The 24,961-nt window shown below is 42.7% G+C and overlaps 2 protein-coding genes across 2 annotated transcripts in view; both read right to left on the bottom strand.

Moving 5' to 3' along the window:
* Positions 1-11,131, bottom strand: part of LOC109957940 (uncharacterized) — an 11,473-nt gene extending 342 nt beyond the window's left edge. Inside the window, exons 1-6 of the mRNA XM_020596200.1 lie at positions 10,396-11,131; positions 8,783-8,961; positions 5,673-5,803; positions 4,413-4,510; positions 2,300-2,372; positions 5-169 (exon numbers count right to left, since the gene is read on the bottom strand). Coding sequence (XP_020451856.1) covers positions 5-169; positions 2,300-2,372; positions 4,413-4,510; positions 5,673-5,803; positions 8,783-8,961; positions 10,396-10,614 — 865 coding nt within the window. The 5' untranslated portion in view covers positions 10,615-11,131. The remainder of the gene's footprint in view (positions 1-4; positions 170-2,299; positions 2,373-4,412; positions 4,511-5,672; positions 5,804-8,782; positions 8,962-10,395) is intronic.
* Positions 11,132-16,220: 5,089 nt separating this feature from the next.
* Positions 16,221-24,961, bottom strand: part of naa15b (N-alpha-acetyltransferase 15, NatA auxiliary subunit b) — a 23,287-nt gene continuing 14,546 nt past the window's right edge. Inside the window, exons 6-20 of the mRNA XM_020596196.1 lie at positions 23,680-23,833; positions 23,089-23,208; positions 22,863-22,958; positions 22,525-22,631; positions 22,269-22,341; positions 21,922-22,091; positions 21,661-21,813; positions 20,984-21,112; positions 20,636-20,849; positions 18,219-18,412; positions 18,002-18,110; positions 17,800-17,898; positions 17,373-17,516; positions 17,114-17,211; positions 16,221-16,679 (exon numbers count right to left, since the gene is read on the bottom strand). Of these exons, the coding sequence (XP_020451852.1) occupies positions 16,482-16,679; positions 17,114-17,211; positions 17,373-17,516; positions 17,800-17,898; positions 18,002-18,110; positions 18,219-18,412; positions 20,636-20,849; positions 20,984-21,112; positions 21,661-21,813; positions 21,922-22,091; positions 22,269-22,341; positions 22,525-22,631; positions 22,863-22,958; positions 23,089-23,208; positions 23,680-23,833 (2,058 nt within the window). The 3' untranslated portion in view covers positions 16,221-16,481. The remainder of the gene's footprint in view (positions 16,680-17,113; positions 17,212-17,372; positions 17,517-17,799; positions 17,899-18,001; positions 18,111-18,218; positions 18,413-20,635; positions 20,850-20,983; positions 21,113-21,660; positions 21,814-21,921; positions 22,092-22,268; positions 22,342-22,524; positions 22,632-22,862; positions 22,959-23,088; positions 23,209-23,679; positions 23,834-24,961) is intronic.

Here is a 24,961-nt window from a genome sequence, read left to right as displayed (position 1 = left end):
CCACCCTCCTCGGTGACGCCCCCCCCAGAGGCCTTAGTGGCTGCCTCTTCAGATGCGACCTCGATGACAGGTTCAGTAGCAGCCTCTGCTACTGGTTCTGCAGGAGTGGGGGAAGACTTGGAGATGACCTCTGCTGCCTCTTTTATGGGGGTGGTTTCAGCTGCTGGAGCTGCAGATGAAGAGGTCAGGAAGAGAAAGGCATGAATGCACCCTTCTCTGACAGACTTGTACTTGTTATGTGCGTTAAGATAACTGACAAAACGTCTGGTCATAGCTGGAGCTACAGATATCAGTTGTCAGGGTGGATACTGTCTTATGCATCTAATGTTAAATGTCCATGTTTGAACCTGGATGAACTGTTCATGCACTGGCGGATGAGACATGTATATAATGAGGAGTCAAATCCTTCTTCATCCCCTCAGCTACTTCTGACAACCTGAACTTTAATGGCTGTATCTATACTTCATCTTCTTCCATCTTTACACCACAGACATTTGTCCTCGCAGTGAGAGGTGCCTGTTATTCTACCTTGTTATTAAAATGAACATATCTGGTATAAGAAAAAGACATTCTACTGATGAGAGGTTTATCAGTTCTATATTGTAACTGTAAGGTGTGTATTGTATTTGCCTTTAATGTGTCAAACTGTAATTCATCTGACATTTTCATGAGCTTACCATTGCCTTCCATATAGTGTATTCAGCTGATTTAAAACAAAATATAGACAACTGAACTATTGAAAAATAGTAGTAATGGCTAATTCGTCAAGTATATTTGAAGCAACACAGATATGTAACATAACACCAGGCTAAAATAAGATCCTACAGAACAGTGTATCACAAAATATGTGACAGAAATCTTGACCTGACAGTAAAGGTTATTACTGCCATCCCGTGTCCAGCAGTTCCATTTCTAATACCGTCTTTATCACACTTAAGCCTAACACCCATCTAACTCATAATACTGTTTTCTTTAGTCTCATGTAAATGAAGGTTAGCTGTGAGTTCTCACGGCCACACAAACGCAACAACCCACACAGTGCAACACTGAATTGCACTGCAATGACATTCAGTGATGTGTGCTCAGATTAACGTGCCAGGACAATAGGATCCTTGATCACTGCCACTTTAATCACATCAGCGTGTGCATCAAGATGTTTCTATGACTTTGTTCCTGGAAATTTGTGCTTGAATACACAATGCAAACACTGGTGAGCTTAAATACCAATGGAGTACACTCCCCATCGCTGGAGGGAGCATAGCTTTAAACTCTATTTCTGATCAAAAACTCTTCCAAGCTGCACAAACACACCAGTGACAGCAGCTGGCTGTTCTGGGCTCAGAGCCATGATCTCTCTGGGCCGAACAGATAAATCACTTGCTGACAGAAATCAAAACAGACAGGCAAGGTAAAGCTTTTAAGAGTGATCATTCTACCGTGTTTGATATTTACTGTGGGTGGTGTAGCCAGACCCATCTCAAAAACACACAAACCGTTTCTGCTTTCTGTTTCTCAGATGAAACAGTACAGAGGCTGTTTATTACCTCGTTCGACGATGCTGAACCATTTTGGTCCAGTTGTTAAGATTCCTCCAGATATATGAATATGGAGCAAAATGAAGGCCTTACGTTTCACATTACACATATCTAGAAGCCAAAGATGTTTGCCAACTGAAACCTGGCATTCTGACCTTTGAGGCTGGCAGATTAAAAACATTAACAAGGAAAAAAATTATTGAGTGAACTCTGTGATCTGGGAAAAATCCCACTTTCTTCTCTAGTTCTGTGAATCCTCCATGACATGTTTTAACAAACCCCTAAATTATTCTTGTGTGAAAGTGATTGTACCTGCATAATTCATGTACTTTGTATTTAACCATTCTAAGCAAATGCTACTTAGCAACACTAACATGCTAAACTAATGACATTATAACTGTTAAACACTTGTATGTTTACACTGATATGGTAAGCATCTTAGCATCCTGAGGTATTCTGCTAGTACAATAATCAACCATTTTTAATTTACTTGCATGAAATTAGTTTCTTTTGGTACTTATTTTGGTACTTTATGTAGTATTTTTGGACACGTGGTGAATTCTGCAGCTGGTTTATATTAATGTGTGTTTTTTTTGCACTACACTGTGTGTGTGTGCGTGTGTGTGTGTGTGTGTGTGTGTGTGTGTGTGTGTGTGTGTGTGTGTGAGAGAAACTCCTTTTTTGCACTACACTGTGTGTGTGTGCGTGTGTGTGTGTGTGTGTGTGTGTGTGTGTGTGTGTGTGTGTGTGTGTGAGCCACTGACCCTTTGCTGCGGAGCCCATGTTGGCTGATTTGCCCTTGTAGCACTCACTATCACCACGAACCGTCTTGTAAGCCTAAGAGAAGGGCAGACATTTGCTTATTGCTTTCCACCACACATCAAATGATAACAGTATACGGTGAGAACAGTGTTACAAAACACCACCTCACACTGGAATTTTTTCTATGAACCAACACAGCTGATATACACTTGTGCTTTGCTAGGAGCCTGAGAGTGAACAGAGAACAAGTCTGCTGAGACAATGGCTGTGCCTAGATACAAGTGTCAGAATGTGTCAGAAGGCAAAACAGAATCTGCTACGTGACTTCCAATGTCTGAGCCTTGGTGGGTCTGTCCTGACGCTGCATGTTAACTGGCTCCAGCAAAGACTTCACACTGAAGAAACTACACAAGCATGATCGGTTAAAGGACCCATATTATACAATATTCACTTTTAGAGCATTTTCTGACATTCACATACTGTAGGTCTGTGGTGTGTGTAGAGACACACAAAACATGAGAAAAGAGCAGTCCCTGACTGTTTTGCTCTTTCCGCATTTGTTAAAAGCCCTGCTTGAATATGCTATTCAGATTTGTCTCTCTTTATGACCACATACAAAATGATGCGGCAGTTCATTTCATAGATCCTCCTCCCATTAAGATCTGTTTTGGTGCTACCAGTCCTCCACTTTGATTTTCTGGCTAGAACAGCAGACAAACAGCAACATGGCACAGCTCAGAGAAAAGCATGGATTCTTGGCCTTTGGTTGCACAAACAAGCACAAAAGTCTCTACCTACTTCCACCCTCAGAGCCAGCAAAGACACAGTGGATATCACATATTTACTGTAGAAATATTCCTGAAGATATCCCTAAAATGTTGCATGCTATGTGCTAGTGCTAATCATTTCACGTTGGAGTGCTTTCTCAATGACGGTCAGTACAAGACTGGATTTAGTTCCAGCGCTGAAGACTGGAGCTGTCTGGAGTCTGGAAACACGACTTCGAGTTGGTAAGCAGCTCCTGTCCAACGCTATGGGAGCTGACCAATCAAAGCAGACTGGGCTTTTAGTGAAGGGGGCCAGGAGCTAAAACAAACCATGTTCACAAAGAGGGAAAAAGGAGGTTTGATGCTACTTGTGCTCTATAGGAATCTTATGAACTTTATAAACATGCAAGGGTGTAAATGTTTTCTAGTAGAACCTTTAAATAACAACATAAAGCTTAAAATGAGTATAATCTCTGACCTTTAACTGGTTCATTTTATGAACAAAAGTTTCTTTTACTTATGTACAGGGATGTATTACCACACAGACCTACTGGGCACAGGTCCAGATGCCCATGAGGTCAGGGGCCCTTGGCCCTGCACCTGTATATGAGGTGGGATATTTCTAGATTGAAAGTCATAGAGCTCAGTGAAAAGACATAAAACAAAGAGACACAAAAATGATAAAGACATGACAAATGAACAGGATGGAAAATGACTATAAAACAACCACAGAGACACAAAACGATGACAAAAAGACTAAACCCTAAAGACAACACATATAAAATGCATAAAACCCACATGACCCTGCCTATATGTGGGTCTGGCGTAGGAGGGGTGGAGGGCCTGGAACCTGTCAGGGACCCGTTGTCTCATAATCAGTTCACACTTGTGTGCTAACACATCTATATTCTTGTGGATGATTTTCATTTACATAAAATGTAAAAGTATTTGTCAGTAGAGTGGCAATAGATGTAGGTGCCACTTCTATTTCAAATAACTGTACTTGACATTAAAAAAATCAAAAAGTGACAGACCTGCATGATCTAGAAAAAAAATTTCATTTGTTTCTATTTGTAACAAAGATGCATTTTGCACTTAAGGACCTTTACCAGAGAAGAAAGCAACTTCATAAACACTTCCATGTATTTCCAGCAAAAAACAACTAAAAAAGGAGAGAGCATCATGACATCTTCTGTGTTAAAGCACTCTCTAACATCTACTATCAAACAAACACTCATCCCTGATACTCAATGACAGATTCTGGGGGGAAATCACAGCACAAGTGTTAAACACTCACAGGTCAGTGCTACAAATCTGAAAGTAGAAAGGAGAAATGTTGAATGCTCACGTAAACAACTGCAGCAGTGAGGCCTCCTCCGCACAAAAGAATGTACGTCTTGTTGGTGGTGTGTCCAGGAAGCCTGAAGGCCATCTGTCGCACTGGGGCTGCTGAGAGGCAGGGCTACATGGTTAGTGTATGAACCAACATGGAATTTTATATTTACTCATATTTTAGTAGATTTGCACTTGAATTTAGTTAAGTGCACCTTCCATTAACCCCTGATTGAACACAAGCTGGACATTTGCTTTGTAGGACAAACCATAAACCTGAAAACTAAATAGAAACCCTATGATGTCGTTTAGGAAACTTTTGCTGCATCAGAAGTGCAACTTGGTGCACAGACCCATATATTCTGATCAGGATGTCTCCATCCCTTAATCCAGTTATACAGTGCAGCTCTGGCCATTTGTAGTAGAAGAGATGGAAGGATTTAGCAGCGGCCAAGCTAAACACCAACTTGTCCCTGACAGCACACACACACACACACACACACATACACTGAAACACTTCCGCTTTACAGTCTTTCACATTTACAACAAAACAAACAACTTTAGAATTGTCTGTCAGACTCATGAACAAGTTCCTCAACACATGACAGGACTGACAGGATTTGTTGTGTGCTGTTGTCGGGGTGGATCCATGAGTGTGGCTGGCTGCAGCTTTATTTTATTTTTATCTTTATTTTTTTTAATAAAGCCACAAAACCTGCCATCTTTATCAACTGCAGTCTTATGTTCAGTTTTTGTAACATCACTCCGGAATACAGGAAATTAAAGCAGCAGTTTACCCTCAGGCTAAATTCCACATACTCAGAACCCAGAGTAAAGGATGATCTGGGCAAGAATGCGTGAAAAGAAAAAGTGCCAACAGCAATATTGTACAATGTGTTCAAGTCTCAAATCCAACACAGTGTGCATCCAAACTCTCCAAATGTGGGCTTAAATGCAACTAATACTTGTGTTGATTTAGATGTAATAGATGTAAAGATGTACTGGTTCAGTATTTTAGGCTATATATAAAGTCAATGTCCTGGTACACTGACATGACATCCTAACATGACAAGCACTGCACTACAGCTTGAAGTGTAGTGCAGTGTAGCGCAAATCTAATACCATAACAATCATTGTACCTGTAAGACTTTGGACACTGGATAAGTCCTGTCAAATTTGGACAGTTTTAGTGTTCCTTAAATTGCTCAGATTAACTTTTCATCTGACCATACAGCCACTATTAAAAAGTCCCAGACAGAATAATAACCTGACTCACCATTTCCGGACACGAATCTGAAAGCTCTTCGTGCCAGGGGCCCGACCCTCTGCCATGCACGTCTGCTGAACATATTCACTGTGTTGTCAGCGGCAGGTGAACTAGTGTGTGTCCGTATGTTTCCTGTGTGTCTGTAAGAAAAATGACAAGGAGTGCTCAGCTGCTGTCCAGTGCTGAATGAGAGAAAGATCGACATCCCAATTCAAAAAACATATCATTGGCCTGCCCCCTGCAGGAGTTGAAGCAAAATAACAGCTGAACTTTTCCATCAGTAAGTATTTTGCTTGAATGTGTGATGCTACTGGTCTTCTGCTGAACAACAAATTATGCATATGTTTGCAGAGGTTGTGTAGTCCTCTCCAAGACTAGTAAATTGATCTGGATGTGTAAAATCTGTGGATTGTTCCTTTATATAGGTTTATGATGGAATTCACCTCTGTTGCAGAGTGAAAGATACTTTAATTTTCTATATTCTTTTGTTATTTTTGGTTCCCCCATTATATAGTACATTGTATTTTAAGTGTTGTTATGACAAATTAGAAAGAAGAGGAATGAAAGTCAGGCGTGGTAACACAGAGATGGAGGTAGCAGAGATGAGGATGTTGAGGTTCTCTTTAGGAGTGACCACGATGGACAGGATTAGGAATGAGCACATCAGAGGGACAGCTCAGGTCAGCTGTTTTGGGGACAAGGTCAGAGAGGCCAGATTGAGATGGTTTGGACATGTGCAGAGGAGGGATAGTGGTTATATTGGTGGACAGATGTTGGAGATGGAGCTGCCAGGCAAGAGGTCAAGAGGAAGGCCAAAGAGGAGATATATGGATGTGCTAAAAGAGGACATGAAGTTAAGTGGGGTGAGAGTAGAGGATGCCAAGGATAGAGTTGGGTGGAAACAGGTGATTCGCTGTGGCGACCCCTAACGGGAACAGCCAAAAGAAGAAGAAGAAGATTGCAAATTAGAAAAATTTGAAATTACTTCTATGAAACATTCTCTCTGCTCCCAATTATCTTTCCAGAGTGAAGAGAAAGACATCTACCAACTTGCTGGTGAATGCTGCACCAATGTGGCACTTGCATGTGCGGTGCACACACACACACAGCTGCTCATTCCTCTGGTGCATGGCAAGATCTACAGCGGTCTAAACCGTTTAGCAGGACACGTTTGCTGTCATCATGTGATGACATCTGAATCATCAATTAGACACCAAATGACATCATGTGATACACTTCCCACCACCCACACTGTTCAGTTGCACACAAAACTGGTGCATGACTGCTGTGTGATTTTACCCACAAAATTAACATGGCATCAAACTGAGTGTGTGAGCGCAGGCAGGTGGGCGCCTTCTCAATAACTGGTGTTCTGCTGAGTTAGGGTCACGACACTGACAAGGGTCGAGTTTGCTCCAGCATTCCAGAAACTCCCTCCCCATCACACACACTCAACACTCCATAACAGCTTAAGTTCACTCCAGTATCACCAGCCAGCAGCATGCTGACTACAACCAGACAACTCCATGTCAACATGTTGCCACCATCAGTGACCTCCAAGCACCACATAGTCTCCCTCAGCTCAACTTACAGTAGCAAGTAAGAAAGGAGCCAACCCTGGCCTCTCTTATGGCTGTGTTTATTTACATTTCTAATCATGCTTCTGAATAAAACTCCAGAAGATAAATGATGCAGAGAACAAATAACTTTTGTCTTAAATGTTTCTGACAGTAAAGACATAGTAGTAAAATCAAATAGTGATTTTAACTTTTTTTTTTTTTTTTTACCAAAATAACTTCATATCTACAGTTTTATATTTTAGTTTATCTGTAATTTAAAGATACAGTGCACGTTACACAACAAAGTAGACAACCTGAGTGTAGTCAAACCCTAAACATTACAGACACAAAGTCAAAAGTAAACCAGTCACTGCAGAAAGAGGCCACTAATAAGGTTTAGTCTTTTATTTTTCAACTACTTTATACAAGAAGATCAAAAATATACAGACATTCTCCATGTAGGACATTGCACTATTTTAGAGTATAAACATCGGAGCTCTGTGGGGTAGCACAGCAGCTGCATTTGAACCACACACTCAGAGACAACACTAAAATGGAACCTTCTTCTATGTGAAGAGGCTGACGCTCCTCTTTCTCAGCAGCAGGACCACAGGTCTTTCTCTGCTCTTTTCTTGTTCAGGAGTTTAAAGGATCCGCTGTACGACAGAGTGTTTGCTGCTGCTGCTGAAGTTTGCTTGTGTCTCTTCAGTTTGGCACCAACAGCAACAACAATGTCCTCCACTGAATGCTGCTGATACAGCACCTCCCCATCATCTCGCCGCCTAGTTCCACATGTGACCGGTGGGTTCTTGGCAGACGTCTCAAAAAACATCATGCCGTGAGCCTTAGAGAAGCTCATCGCCCGCTCCTGGCTCACCTGCCCCTCTGTCCTGCTGGGGTCACGGAGGTCACTCTTATTACCCACCAAGAACCTGAGCAGAGCAGGACAAATGCTGAAGAAAGGTGACATCAGGGTTTCACACAAAAAGCAATATGGTCGTAGGATGGTGACCGATCTGTTTTAAACAAAACAGCACAGTAACAAGACATGGATACAAAACATTTACAGAAGAATGCAGGGATGTTTTACACGTGGTTTGTGTGGGAAGGTGTGTTGTGTGTGTATGTTCATCTCTACACAGACTCTGGCAATAAGTTTAAAAAGTGGGAGGGGTAGTAGAGAAAGAAAGCAAATTATAAATAAATAAATGAATGGGTAAAGAAAAAAATAAGGTGGTTTAAACCAGAAAATGAATAATAAAAACAGGGAGGGGGCCGGTAATATATCCACCCTGAACCACCAGAGCAAGGGGAGAAAGAGCCACTGTTAGGGAGATCCAGAGTGGCCCAGCAGGGCAGGGTCGGCCAGGGCAGCGATATTGTTGTTTTATGGTCATAAAGGTGGACCATTGCTCTGTTTTATTGTTTACCATGATATACTGTTGGAAGCAGTCATGCAGGATGGTGACTGATCAATAAAGTTCCATATGATTAACTGAAAACCTCCAGTCTTTTGTCTTTTCATGAGTAGAAGTAAATGCAGAGAGCTGATGCACCAACCTGGGGATGTCCTGTCCGAGGGAGTTCTGCCTGCACTCCTCTATCCAGGCAATCAGGCCGTTGAAGCTGCCGGGACAGATGACATCATATATGAAGAGCACAGCGTGGACATTTCGGTAGTAATGCTGCACCATGGACTTACGAAAGCGCTCCTGTCCTGCTGTGTCCCACAGCTGGAGCTGATGATGAGGAGGGAGATATGAGAGAAGACAGTGAGACATGGACATGTGGCTCTGCCGGATGGCACAGAGGAGGAGGTGGTAGAGGCAAACACATGAGAAAGAGGAAATGAAGGACAAGGAAGGCACGGAGAGGAAAAGAAATCATGTGTTGACTAAAGACCAGACTAAAACTCAGGCACGCACATTCACAGAGACACGCAATGTGTCATCACTAAGAAGGAACAAAAAAAAAAAAAAAAAATGAATAAACCAGTGGACCAGGCTTCATCGTATGTTTAGGTCTCAGATCTGAACCTGATAAATTCCTAGAAAACAAAAGAAAACTAACAGCAACCAGCAGGCACTGCATAACCTGGCCCTGCAAAATGTGATTATTAGGTCTATGCTCAATATGGACTTGGCCTCCACTTTGTAAAAACTGTAAACTGCTTGGAAAAGTAGCAAGTCCTGCTGTAGCATGTCAATCCTGGATTCAGAGGTGACTGACTCCACGCAACTTGCTTCTGAGGACTTAACACTTGACTGGGACTCATCACAGGGGCCAGAGACACACTGCCTTGAAGTTTTACTTATGATCTAACACTTTACATTTGAGCGTTTCCTGCATGATGTATCTTCAGTAAACATGAGGAACATAGGACAGGTGAATTCCCTTATTAATGTAAATGACCACAAAGCTCTCCTCTGAAGCCATAAACAAATCCCCCATCACCACTGACACAAACTTCCTCCATCATGTGGTCGTTTCAAAACACTCAGGAAATAGCACAGTCCCGCAAACACACGGGTTTAATACACAACAGTGACTTGATTTAACAGAGTCCATTCTTGTGTTTACATAATGCAGCCCAAATAAAACTTGACACACATTCTGAAAGATGAAGCACACATCAGTTGTGAAGTATTTGCTTCTGTTGATGGTAAATAACCTCGAACAGCCACCAGAGCCGAGCGTGTCACCGCCAGTCGGTGATGTGCGGGCTGCGTTAGCCCTGCAGATCATCTGCCATCCAAAGGATTCTGTCGTCCAGTGTTGGACAAAGCCCTGTGTGTTATTTCACTGCAGTGTAGGACATTACTGAAGGAGAATAAGAATATTTAGAGCAAAGATGGGAGATAAAATGTTTTCTAAAACGTGATCAAGTTTCTGTTTTTAAAAAAGCACTTTTTGCACATGACTCTCGGGGTGGTGTAGTGATCTTTGTGTTGCCGTGCTATTTTCTTAGTTAAACTGAATTTAAACGGAAGCCGATTCATAATTAAAGAAAAACCTAAAGATCTTTCGGTTTTATGAGCATCCAGTCTATGGAATGTTCTAAATACCTGACGTAAGGCTGATGTGCGTAAAATGACTGTTTGGTGCAGTCTTGCGCGCAGTTATGTTGGCTTCGCTATGTTTGCTTTAAATGATGGATTCATTTCACCACTTACTTTTATTTTCTCTCCATCGATATCAAGCAGCCTCTCGCGGAAGTCCACCCCGATGGTGGCCTCCACTCTGCTGGGGAACTGTCCGCCGCAGATTCGGTGTGTGAGACAGGTCTTCCCCACGCCGGAGTCTCCTATCATCAGCACTTTAAAGGTCCGATAGCGAGTCAGCAGCGAGGACACACTTCCCAAAGAGTTGGAAAATTCGAGAGATGACTCCATGTATAGTCGTGGTTTTAGAAAACAAAGCGAAAAGCGTCAAACGCGACCTCAAAGACAATGTCCAAAGATGTGGCGTCACTGGTTTAAATAAACAGACAAAAACTTTCTTTCGAGGGTTCAGTGCAACCTTTCCGCCTAGTAGTTCTTGCACACTGCACAGCTTTGAAGAAGAGGGAACTCCTGGCGTTTCCCTCTGGTTCTTTCACAACTTGGTGATGATTGGGTCCTGAGGGCGAGTTCCTCAAATCAACATGTGGCCTTACTTTGTTTCTACAACTTCCTTCACTTTTTAATTTGTGCCTTTGGTTGATATTATTCTGTTCTCACTAGAAATCAAGACATTTTTCCTCATTAAAGAGCAGAATTTTCCAGCACATGCTGAGCTAAACTTGCAAACACACTGGGTCGTCCTCATCCTCTCGCCTGCTGCTAGAAAAGCGTGCGTGCTGCTGCCTCCTGCTGGTAGATTTACTTCACGGCCATGCTTGTGTTTTCTTACTAGTCCTGCAGTACAGAACCTCTGTATCCTGTTAATATACCACGGACTCCTGCTGGTACTGCTCTCCAGTACTCTCTGTTGAGACTGTCACAGTCATTCCCACCATGTCTGCTGACACATTTTTACACACAGTGCTCCTGCAAGACTTTTTACATTTAGTTTGTGTGTGTGTGTGTGAGAGAGAGAGGGTGTGTCGGGTGGGTGTCTGCAGTCCAGTGTTCACTATTGTATGAAAGCCACGATATGCTAACCCCTGGACATAGGAATAAAGCTTACCTCTCACACTAAGGTGGCATATTTGAAACCTATTAAAGCACCAAACACTGCTTGAGGTTGTATGACGGAGATATTCACTCAGTAATTGACTACCATGAACCTGCGAACAGAGTTCCCTGCAGACCTCCCTCCTTCATGTTATTAATTCAGGATAAGACCTCAAACCTCCCAAATAACAACAACCTGCAGTTTCTTGTGGCAGCTACCCCCTTAACCCTCAGATGTTACTGTACTGAGAAACTTTTATAAACCATTACATTCTGGCTCTTTGAGAAAGTGTTAAAGTTCGTCTGAAATAACCAATGAAAGCTGTGTCACGGGACACTTAAGACCATATTTGTTTTGCACAGTATTTAGTTGACATAAGATGTGATTAAGGATAGGACATTTAAAGAATAGTGGGTATTATGTAACAAGTAAACAGTTGGATATTTTAGATAAACCCTTTTCTGATGTATCTGTCTAAAAATCATTTTAGTAGTTCAGTCTGGGCCTTCTGTCAACCCTGTGAACTGTTGTGCAACCTCACACACTCACTAAGGCTTAAGTAATCACAATCACTGGGGATTGGGTAACCAAACACTGAGAACTGTGTGCCTTAACCATTACCACTTAAAAGTGTTAACTCACCGAAATCACAGGTGTGTCAATAACATCAAACTTGACTCAGTAACCACAGAGAGTATTAAACCTTTTCAGGAATTTTATATAGAAGCTTAACAGAGCTACAGCAAAGCAACAAGCAGTAAAATATAAACCTTAAAATCATCAATAATCGGCTTCCAATCTAAATAAATCAACAACTACTAATTCTAAACATAAATTTAAAATGATCATACTGATTAAAATCATTATGGTTGAGCTAAGCTCTTGATCTGAATAAAAGTCAAAGGTCTCACGTCACCGATCCTCAGCTGGCTCTAGGTGGGGTGGTGGCAGATTGGGCCATCGTTTGTTCCTCTTTTTCCTTTTTGCCATGATTCAAGCTTTCACAAGGGAAAAGAATTTACAAACAAAAATATCAAAGCTCATCCAGTTCAATCCCCAAAACCCTCAAAGAGAGGAATAGGACAAATTCAGATAAACAGTGTTTTTCTTGGTCAAATCTTATGTGACTCAGGAAAGCATAAAAGACATGAAAATATCTATAATCAGTCTCCTTTTGGTCCAAATCTTCATAAAGACATGAAAATGTCTAAAACTGTCTTCTTTTCAAGCCATCCTTTCCCCACCAGGCCAGGTGGATTGTGGCTTTTTGTTAAAATTCATTTCTTCACCAAACATCTTTGAAGCAGGAATTCAGTTTCCCCGGTGAACTGTGAGGCTCTGCCACAGTTTCATCGTCCCTCGTCGGCATGCATCCTCCTCCTCTGACAGGCCGAATGCCTGTCCAAGCACGCAGAAAAGGGTGCTCTCTCTCTCCCATGACAACATCCATCCCCCCTCACAGGCCAAGCCTGCAGGGGAGCACCCCCAGAGGGGCTCCTCTTCACTGACTGCCTCCTGCAGTCCTCGGTCTCCTGGAAGTCAACCGGACAGAGCCTCCGGCCGCAGCCGTGAAAGGGCTCTCCATTCCTCTTTTTGCCTTGGTTTTTATAGGGTTCTGGTCAGTGGTTTTTGTCCTCTCATCCAACCAGATGCCGCAGTTTGCAGTTGATACCTTATTTGGCATGCAAAATCATATTGTTCTGAAGTATTGCATATTTTTTACTGTCAGTCCATGTCAGTCCATCCCTACTGCCCGGAACCGGCCTCTGCCCCACTGTGATCCATTAAAGAAAAATAAAATTAAGCAAAGTAAATTAATAAATTGGGGAAAGAGGAAAAAAGAAACAAAAGGAGAGGAAGAAAGGTAAATTAAAAGAGTAAACAGGGGGTTGGGGGGGGGTTCAATCAACAAAAGGAGTATACTGATGATGGTCCACCACCACCCGGGGAGCTCCAGAGTGGCTCAGCCAGGACAGCAGCGTCTGTGATTTATGGTCAAGTTAAACCTTTCCTTTGTTTTATCATGATTTACTTTGATTGTTGAAAGTGAAACAGCTCAGGGTTGGCCCTTGACCTTGACAGGAGGCCTGACCCACTGCATGGTGTATTCCCCTCCTAAACAACTCCCAGACCCTGAGGAGAGAACTTGTCTAAGGGGGTGTCAGCAGTCCACTGATGCTATGTGTGGTTAAGGGAAAGGAAGCAGGGACCTGGCCTTCCTCCCCCTTGCTGTCCACCCCAGAGACCCCAAACTGCACAACCCAGCTGCTGGGGACAGGTCACTTTGTTGATGATAGAGAAAGATTAGTCTGGTCTGATTGATTAGAACCACTCCATTACAACACAGCAGAAGATGTCAATCTGATTAAACTGGCACTATGGAGGCCTCAGCTACACAACTGTTCTTTAACTCAGTCCTAGAATATGTAGAAGAACTTAAGACAATTTTAAGAAAAACTATGGAAATTATTCACATTGATTTAATTAAAAAAAAAAAAAAATCACCTTTACTTTTCCATACTGTATATTTGAAAGATTTGTGGAGGCAATCAACTGTTTAGATTGGCTTTAAAGTCAGCATTGGGTGGGTTGTATACATGTCCACTCTTCAGTCACAACATTAAAACCACAGACAAGTGAAGTGAATATTAATCTTGTTAAAATGGCACCGGTCAAGGCCTGGGATATATTAAGCAGCAAGTGAATGTCAGCTCTTGAAGCTGATGTGTTGGTAGCAGGAAAAATGGGCAAGAGTAAGAATCTAAACAACTCTGGCAAGGGCCAAACTGTTGATGACTGGGTCAGAGCATCTCCATAACATCAGGTCTTGTTGGGTGTTTCCGGTCTGCAGTGGCCAGTACCTACCAAAAGTGATCTAGGGAGGTACAATGGGTGAGCTGGCAACAGGGTCACAGGTGTGGTGAGTGAAGTCTAGTCCAGTCCCACAGAAGAGATACTGTAGCACAAATTGCTGAAAAACTTAACGCTGGTTCTGACCTAAAGGTATGAGAACACAAAGCACTGTAGCTTGGGTGTATGGGGCTGTGTAGCCACAGACCTGTCAGAGTACCCATGCTGACCCCTGTTGACCGCTGAAAGCACTTGAGCAGCAAAACCAAAGAGCACTGGAAGGTGGCCAGGTCTGATGAATCACATTTTCTTTTACATCATGTGGACGGCCAGGTGTGTGTGTGTGTGTGTGCGCGTCACTTGCCTGGGGAAAAGATGACACCTGGATGCACTATGGGGAGAAGGTGAGCTTGCAGAGGCAGTATGATGCTTTAGACAATATTACACAGGGAAACACTGTGTTCTGGCCTCCAAATTCCCCAGATCTCAGTCCTGTTGAGCATCTGTGGGATGTGTTGGACAAACAAGTCTGATCCATGCCCCCCTTGCAGCTTACAGGATTTTAAAAATCTGCTCCTGACGTCTTGGTGTCAGACACCTTCACAGGTCTTGTGGAGTCCATGGCTCAACGGGTCAAAGCTGTTTTGGCAGCACAAGGGGGACCTTCATAGTATTAGGCAGGTGGTCATAATGTTGTGGCTGACTGGTGTACACAAGGTACAGTCTTATGCAAAAGTTTAAGACTACAGACCTCACCCACAAGCTGAGTCTAAACTGATCCAGCTCTGTCTGATCATAGAACAGTCACTAGCAACATACGAACCACCCAGTGGAGATTAACAGTAGATAGACATACAGATGCAAAGAACCATTTTCTTTCATTTGGTTTTAATAAAAAAAAAAAAAAAAAAAATTTCCAGACATATAATACATCATCTCAATTTTTGTCTTTCACATTAGAACCCAAATTAGAAAGTGGTAATAAAGGACTACTGGGGGGAAAAGGGACAACAGAAATAGTAAAATAAATTCCTGATGCTCATCCATTTACTTGTATCATTTTCACATCTCTCCCCTTGGGCAACAGGCTTCGATGCTGAACTCCGACCATTTGAGGAGCCATTTTCATTAGTGGAGAAGAGTCCTCTGAAGTTCCCACATTGACTGCTAGACTCCCTGTGTATATGCAGACAAACCCATTTCTAACAGTGGCCACACCAGCAACACAAGTGATTCTGCCAGGAGACTCAGCATAACAACTTTGACCAGATCTAGAAACGGTTGTCATCAATACAAGTTTCATTTATCAAAGGAGGACAGGAAGATGTCAATGGTATTGCTTGAATCTATCCAGCTCTCTCAGAACTATGTAAAAACATTGAGTAGCAGTGTATTTGAAATGGAGCACAACACACAATTTGTACGGTTTTTATTCTGTGCTACAAGGTGCTCCATAATAACAGACAGAAGTTTTACAAATTCCCAGGTTGAACCTGGAACAGCGAGGGAAGCAGTCTGATGAAGAAAGTGTTCACATGTGGCCACTTTCTCCTGTAGAGATGGGGCCATTGTCTCACACTCCACTGCACTGTTACATGTAGGTCTGTGGTTTACTGGAGCGTTACAGCAGATACAAATACACCTGTGGCCGCTGGAAGTCCTCTGTGTCGACTTCAGGTCCTCAGTAACTCTTCCTGCTCAGCTTCCTACAGATCTGTCAGATCAGATCCATTCAGCTCAGCCTCCCGTCCCACAGTGACAGCTGAGTTTTATTTTTATTTAAATGAAATTTTCTTTTAAAATAAGGGGAACACAAGATGCGATAGGTGTGTTGGAGCAACACCAAGTCAAACTCAAGTTGCTGCTGTCACCGTTATCATCTCCAAGTCCATGTCAGTCCATCACAGTTTCTCAATAACTATTGTTTTTCTTTTTCAGCAAGGTTGTCAGCTCTATTAAAAAAGTAAAATGGCCATTCTATTTTCTTCTTCTTCTTCCCCACAAATATACACAACAGCACACATGCACTCACACACACCAACACTCATGCCTTCAACACATACGCACACAGTCCTGATATTCACCACGCAGAGAGCCAAGCCATGCCACGTTAGACCCAATTAAGCTGAGCCAAAAAAAACGAAACACCCATTTTCGCTTGCCGTGTCTGGTTCTAAAAATGGCTGCCAAGGCGTACCACAGGGCTCTTTGCTCGGCCCAGTTCCTTTTCTTATCTGCTGTGGTCCTGTCACATTCACATCTCATTGGCTAGCTCCTCCGTTTCCATGGAAATATCTCCATTGACAATCTTGGTGTTCTCCTCGTATCCAGGGGGCATGAAAGCTAATGTGTAGGGGTAAAGCTTGTGACACTCGTCACGGTACAACTCTGCACGCTCTTTACAGTCACCCAGGACGCCACTCCGAAGACACTGCAGGACCTCTGTGCAGATCTGAGGGAGGGGAGAAAAAGGATAGAAATGAAATGAAAAAGATACTCTTATGCTAGAGAAATGTTTTTTTCCTTTAGGCCATTTTACAGTGGTGTGAAAAAGTGTTTGCCTCCTTACTGATTTCTTATCTTTTTACATGTTTGTCACACTGTAATGTTTCAGATCATCAGACAAATTTAAATATTAGTCAAAGATAACACAAGTAAACAGCATGCAGTTTTTAAATGAAGGTTTTTATTATTAAGGGAAAACAAAATCCAGAAGTGAATTAAGGGCTACACTCACAGTGCACTGTATCTACAGCGCGGTCAACAAGTTACTAAAAAGGAATGCATTGATCACTGTGGGACCAGATCAACATATTTAAAAATTACCGAGTGCTTGTTCCACCTTTTAACAAAAACAGTTCTTACAGTGCATAGCTCCATGATTACCTGTATGGTTCTGTTGTTGAGTGACTCATCTAGTGCAGTGGCAAGCTCTGCTGCCTTCGTTTCTATCGACGAATCCAGATACACCATCATCTTGGCAGCTGCAGGACGGAGAGAAGAGTGGCTGTGAGTCTATGGGACAGTCTGTGTATTTGCATTTTAAGCCTTGACAGTATAATGGTAACCCCACCAGCATTAGTTTTTCCAATCCGTATAATGAAAAGCAGAAAACTGGCAATTAAAATGCACTGTGTGTGCCTACCAGCTAGCCGGTGTGGTATGGAGTTGGAGTGCTTGGTGAGGTAGGCCTGGTTGAAGCTCTTAGCGTTGCTGTCTCCAAATAGCCGGGTGATCTCCTGCTTCAGCACTGTCCTGACCACCTCTGGCAGCTCCTTACTCTCTGAGACTGGAAGGAGGGAGTAGAAACAGAAGAGGGAGGGCAGCAATGGTGAAAACAAAGAGAGGAGAAGTGAAGAGGCAGAGACAGGAAGGTAAAACAAAAGGAAGCATCGAAGGTGATGAGAGGATTTGATGGGCAGTTAAGTTATAGAAGAAATGAGGTCATACAAATAGCCAATATGTCTACAGGTAGAAGAAATGAGCTCATACAAATAGCCAATATGTCTACAGGAAAATATACAACAAAAGGCAGCAGCCCTGGAATCGTAGTATTAATAAACACGTCTTACCTCCTTTAAAGAAGCGTACTAGACACTGGTGTAGCCATGGGTGGTCTGGGTCAATGGCCAATGCTCTCTTTACAGACTGGAGCATCAACAGGTACTTTTCTGAAAAGAGAAGATGTATTATAAAGGAGAATTAAAAGTAGGGCCATATTAGCAACATGAGAGAAACAAATGTCAACAACGTAACATTTAAGAGCTTGACAACCTTTCCTGAAGTAGATCTCAAAGGCCAGTAGGTGTGTGTCTATTTTGTCCTTGACCAGGTGTTTGAGAGGGATCAGGAACTTCACTGCTTCTTCCAGTGGATTTTCTACCTATCAACAGCAAGTGAAAGAAATAGGGGAACAGAAAACAAAACCGTCAACATCAAATCAAATAAATGTGACTCACTACATTGACTGCTCCATGCGTGTCACACTAACCTTGACCAGCTTGTCAGGAATGAGCTCCTCTTTGGGCCCCCCAATCTCCTCATCATCATCCTCCTTCTTTTTCTTCTGGTTCTTGAGCTGCTTCTCCTTCTCTGCGTTCTTCTTCTCCTCCTCCAGCTGGGCCTTCTTCTGGGCTCTTCGCTGCTTGTTCCTGAGCTTCTTCAGCTCCTTATCCGAGAGGTTAGCTAGAGGAAAGAGGCAGTCAGAGTGGTGTTAGTGATGGAATAAACACGCCAATTTCCTTATTGTATTCATCTACAACAGTATTAAAAATACACTGAGCACTCAGTAGTTCCCACTCTTTGCAATACATTTTTAGTACATTTCCATTGGCATAAGGCCGGTGTGTCAGATGGGGATAATGGCCTAGACTAACAATCCTTTATATGGAAGTCTCCTTTAAATGACAATATTAACAAATATAATTTAGCAATAGTTTTTATCCTTTCACTGATGTGCAGGCATGTTAGATATCTTGGTTACAGCCTCACTCCTGTGTAAAACACTTAGCTTTTTGTGAATCCTTTAGATTATCTGTGAAAATAAACTATATTGATCATCACAGAACAACCAAGTCAGTTAAGTTCAATCTGTCCATTTAGGAAGCACACGTGATTGTGAATCAGTTGCACCTGCTTTGGTGCAAATGAAAATTGACAATAGGAGCAACAGATGGGCAAAAAGCAAGACAACCTCCAAAAAGGGAAGAGGTTTGCATGTGGTGGCCACAGACAAATGCTCTGATCCTTCCTGACTGATTCTTCTCAGGTTTTGTGTTTTGCTAGTGTCCTTGTCACTACTGGTAGCATGAGGCAGTACCTGCAGCCCAGTCAGGTTGCAAAGTTAGTCCAGTTACTCCAAGATGGCACATCCATACATGCAATCTCAAGGTTTGCCATGTCCCCCAGCACAGTCTCAAAAGCATGAAGGGGATACCAGGAGAGCTGGACAGGGCCGTAGAAGAGCAAAAACCCATCAGCAGGACTGGTGTCTGCTACTTTGTGCAAGGAGGAACAGGAGGAACACTGTGAGAGCCCTACAGAAAGACCTCCAGCAGACTACTGGTGTACATCTTTCTGACCAAACTGTCAGAAACAGACTCCATGAGGGTGGTATGAGGGCCCAGTGTCCTCTAGTACAACCTATGCTCACAGCCCAGCACCATGCAGCTCAATTGGTGTTGGGGAACATTAGAATTGGCAGGTCCACCATATGACCCTTTTCAGACATGAGATATGCACAACATTGCTGCTTCATCAGTCTGTTGACATGACAACTTCACAGCTAAGGCATTTTTACATTATGCTCCTCAGGGCTTCATTCAGAAATACCCACAACAATGAATGAGTGCAGAGGGTCTGCCTACAAAGTGCGACACTGATAAGATACTACAAAGTTTGCATCCCCTTACTTTGAAATGGCAAAAAGAGTAAAACAAAAACATTTCAATATATTCAATGTTTATGCACATTCAGCCAGTACACAACTGTTCCTTCTTCAACAGAAGTAAAACCATGGTCAGGGAGTGTGTAGAAAGAAAGTTCCAGTAAAATAATGAAAATCATATCAGCACAAAGTTTGCATCCCCCTTCATGAAATGTTCTCCAATACCTTGTATGTCCTCCCTAACCTCCTCCAGCCTCTCTGGGTACCCTCTGAGCAGTGTCTGTATCCTTTCAGATGTAATTTTAGCTCATTCTTCATGGCCTACTTGTTCCAAATCGACCACATTGGTTGGTTGTCTGCTATGTACAGCCCTCTTTAAAATCGAGCCATAGGTTTTCAATGTTATTCAAGTCTGGAGACTGGGAAGGCCATAGTAAAACATTCACCTTAGTCGTTTTAAACCACTTGAGCTGACTTTGTGCTTTGTATGCTTGTCTTGTTGAAGGATCCACTACCTCTTCATTTTTAGCTTTTTGACTGATGGTAGGAAGCTTTGCTCTAAAATCCTCTGATAGTGGGCTGCATTCATTCTTCCTTCCACTTTATGCAGAGCTCCAGTGCCTGATGCAGACATATACCCCCAAAACATCAGCGAGCCTTCACCATGCTTGACTGTGGGAATGGTGTTCCTTTCCTTGTAGGCAGTTTTTTTTTCCTCATACCTGTGTGAATTATGACTAAATAATTTGATTTTGGTCTCATCAGACCACACAATCTTGCTCCTCAACATACTCCCAGCATGCTGCCTTATGTCTAGATGTAAACCATGGCTTCCTGCATGCTTCACCTGGTCTCAAAAAGCAGATGACACAAATGTTTTTCAGGACATTTCCTATTTCTCTCATTGCCTGTGATCTTTCCAGAACTGGTCTAGAAGTTTCCAGGTATTTCAGTATGCGCGGGTAAGCCAAAATGGAACACCATACATTTCAAAGACATGCCCTGACACCCCGTCCTCTCACCAGTGTCAGCTTGCAGCTCCTTGCTGTCGTCAGTCAGGGGGTTGTCATGGAGGCTCAGGTAGATCTGGATGGCAGTAACAGCAGCCTTGTAGTAGAAGGGATGCATCCGAAGGACATCCTCCAGCTTCAGTAGGTCCACGTAGGAGCACAGCGTCATCTTCCTCATACAGTAGGTGTGGAAATCAAACTGGTCGTCTGTGATCTCCACAAAATGCTGATGAGAGAGGAAAAAGATGTGAAAATAAAGAATTAGATAAACACACCAACAGGCTTTATGTGGATAGTTAATAGGTCTCATTCAAACATGACCTGTAATGATAAGTATAATTTCTACCAGGGAAGGCTCACCCTTTCAATTTCATGGCATTTTTTGAGAGCCTCCCCGAATTTGTTCATGGCGTTGTAGGCAAGTGCACACTCTGTCTGAAACCACATACACTGCATCTCGTTCAGGTTCTCCACTGCCGATGCTCCTTCCTGGACAAACACAAGACACAGTGGCATGCATGAGCAAAGCAAATGACAAAACAGGGAGGTGGTATTTATCAACTCATCATTTCCTCTCACTGCCAAACCATTACTATTCATGTCTAGAGCAGTGGTGACACCAGGCCTGTTCATATGTTGAACATGTGTATGAACCTTTGCAGATATGGCTGCTATTTCATTAAAGGCACCAAGAGATGAATGTAGTCATAATCAAAGAGGCTATTTAGGAGGAGAATAAATGATCCTTGAGTTTTTCAAAGATATAGATTGTTGTAGCATATCACAATTTGCACAAGAGACCCAAGTCTTGTGCACGCTATGAATTCAAATTCTGTTGGCATCACTGATAGTATTAAAGGGTCGGCCACGAAAAAGTAGCCCGCCTCCAATACTGGTTCAAGTTTGGAATGCCGGAGGCAGACTACTTTTCCGTGGCCCACCCTGTATATGGTAAAAGATTGCCAGGTTATACTAGTTATCCACGATTGGGCTTCGCAGGAATTTAGTTTTGACATTTTCATTCTTAGTTTTCTCACCCGTGTGAACTTGGAGCACATTTCCTCAGCCTCTTTGATCATGCCAGCCTTCAGCATGTATTTGGCACACTTGGAATTGATGAATCTGTCAGCGGTGTCCAGAGCCTGGGCCTCATCCATCCACTGAGCAGCCTCTCTGATGTTCCCAGCATGCTGTGTGAGGATAAAAGTCAACACAACAGTTAGGACAACAGCACAGCAACACTACGCTCCTGGCACACAAGAAGTACGTACAACAAACACACGTCTAGCATGTGTTACCTTGTAAATCTTAGCTTTGATAAGGAAGAGCTCAATGAGTGTAGGTGTGCTCTCAATGGCTGTGTTGATGTATTCCAAGGCCAGTGTCTGCTGGCCAATCATGTCGTAGTGCTGTGCTAGGAAGTACTGCACCCAGAGCAACGTGGTTGGAGGCTCCTCCTTCCCGTCATCTGTGACAGTGGAAGCAGATTCTACATGTTTACCTCTTTAAGGACATAAACAAAACACTGCAACAGTTAGACTAATAACAATAGCTGGTTCATGCATTTAAAAGATGTACAACACACAACACATGCACAATAATTCAATCAAAATCATTATCATCCTGACTTTGAAAGTCTTCTCACCGTTCGGGCTGAACATTCTACAGCTCTTTAATGAGGTTTCATAGCCGACCACCAACTCCTCGATTATTGCCACCTACAAAGAGGAAAAAAGGGCAAATTGCCTTTGAGGAAATATTTCAGTATAATCTTCATCTAATATACAAGAACTTGTCCCTTAGTTTGATGTTTCTACATGCACTGAATTATATAAGCTGGTTGAAAGGTGTCATTGTGATTTAGAGCAGCCTTCAGACATAGCTAGCAGCAGTGCAGTCACCTTGTCCTGATTGTTGTACAGTGATTTGAGAGTGGTGAAGACAGGCGGGCAACCTTTACTGAAGTTCATCCTCAGATACCTGTCCAGACACTCTCGGAACTTCTCACCTACAACAAACAAAGTTTTACTGCACTTCTTTAACACAGGTAATAATATGCACCTGGGTGTTGTATTTGAACATGCTTTTACACCAACTATCAAGAACTCCAGATGGAGAAAAAAAAAAAAAAAAAAAAAAAAAAAAAAAAAACATAAAAAACGAGAACCTAAATAGCATGAATACCATCTAAAAGAAAATGAGGCTGACAGGTTTGTTTTAAATAATTTGTTAGCCATACCAGAGAGGAAATTGAGGGGAAGCCGGCGAGGAACCAGTCCTTTGGGAAACTTCTCCCAGGCCTCTTCATAGATCTTGTGTCTCTCCTCTACACTGCCTGGAGAGAGAAAAAAATAACTGAAATTCAGCACAGTGTTGATTATTCAAGCAACACGTCTCAAAGTAAACAAGTGGTCTGAGATGATGATGCTGCTGCTGCTGCTGCTTCTAATGGAAAGGTCATATACCTGGTTTTAGTGCCTTCTCCAGGCCATGGTAATAAGACCAGTTCTCTGGGTTCCTCTCCTGCAGACGACAGTAGACTTCTGTTGCTTCTTCCAGGCGCTCCAACTTCAACAGTAACTCTCCTACAGAAACATGAGGAACAGTTCTAGTGTCAGAGTACACTCATTATAGAACTTGTTAAAATGTGCTCACATTGAACCAATAAAAAGTAAAATTAAGAAAAATATTGTGGCAGTTTTAAATAATAAAATGTAAATTGGAATCTTGCAAGATAGAGCCCATTAAAACAGCACCTCACCTCAGTATTGGCATTAACTTATAGCTCTGCTGCAAGTAGAGAGCAACTGAGAGTAAAGGGTACACCTACCTTGAATCAAGTAGAAAATACTAAAGCTAAGCCATCAACATAGAACTTAATGAACGCAAAGGGTCTGTGATGACAGAGTAGAGAGTAACTGTGGTTACTGAAGTATACATGTTTATCCTTTCAAACACCAGGCTCATGTGAACCCACCAACTGAAAATGAGGAGTTCAAAAAGGTTCTGGCTTAGGTGTGACATTGACAGAGTGAGTGTGAAAACCAGCGACCCACCTCGTGTCTCCTCCACAGCGAGTTTGTCACAGATTTGCTTCTCATAGTTGGACAGATGCTCAAGGGCCTCCTTGTACAGGCCTGCTTCTCTTAACACTTGGTTTTGGTACAGCAGCAGCTCACTGTACTCGTAGTCCACTTTGTCTGGAGATGTCTGAACAGAGCACACAAGGGAGGGAGCAATGTCACAATGCTGGCTTTTATCTGTCTGTCAAATTAATGGCTGTGTTATTCAATGACAATGAGAGACACTAGCCGTTTTCACACATGAACTCTGGACTACGTCCACGGAAACAGGTCTGGACTTTGTCCAGAGGTGCCCTTTCACACATGTAGCACACACTGGGAGAAAGCCCGTGTCAGATGGAGTCTCACCTGCTGGAAACACTGTTTGGTTTATGCACGGGGGAGCGCCAAGGTAGTGCGTGCATTATGCACTCATGTAGCGAGTGTGCAATTCGGCCATAAACAACTGAGTCGCTTGCCATACCTTAAATTTGTCTACCAATTCTGGGGCTGGCAGACAGAAGTTCCTGAATCGCATTGTTTTCAGTTAGAAATTTTCATTGGCATCTTCACTGTAAATGAGCGTTCCTGGGGCGACTGTGGTTCAGTGGGTAGAGCAGTTGTCTCCCAACCGGAGGGTCGGGAGTTAGAATCTCGGTGCCTGTAGTCCACATGTCGACGTGTCCTTGGGCAAGACACTGAACCCCCAAGTTGCCCCCAATGGTTAGAGCCATCGGTTGAGTTGGCACCGCAGATGGCTGCCTAGGTTCTGTACCGGAAACAAATTCCTTGTGTGTGTGTGTGTGTGTGTAACATACTTGGCCAAATAAAGGTGATTATTATCTTCTTCACCATCAGATGCTCGTTTTCTTTCAGCTTTGTGCCAGTTACATGTTAGAATGTCAACAACACTCCCACTAGCTCAGTGTGAATACTACTGACTATACAGTGCTGTTTTCTCACATGGGCTCACTCTAGCTCACTAGGACCTCACATGGAGATGTTGTACTAGGAAGCTTGTAGGGTCAATGTCAGGGTCAGCTAACTTGGACATTTGCGTTCTTACTAGTGTTGTCACGATACCAACATTTTGGTACCGGTACCGGTACCAAAATGTATTTCGATACTTTCGATACTTTTGGATAGTTTTTCAGACAAAAAGAGAACGCAAAAAATGTCATTACTGACTTTATTTTAATAGAAAATCTTAGAATAACATCAAAATAAAATTCAAAATACTAGGCTTTTCTTATTGCACTCAAAAAAAATTTTTTTT

This window comes from Monopterus albus, unplaced genomic scaffold (genome assembly GCF_001952655.1).
Source record: "Monopterus albus unplaced genomic scaffold, M_albus_1.0 scaffold29.1, whole genome shotgun sequence".
Classification (NCBI taxonomy): Eukaryota; Metazoa; Chordata; class Actinopteri; order Synbranchiformes; family Synbranchidae; genus Monopterus; species Monopterus albus.
This window is presented reverse-complemented; position numbering and strand designations above follow the sequence as displayed.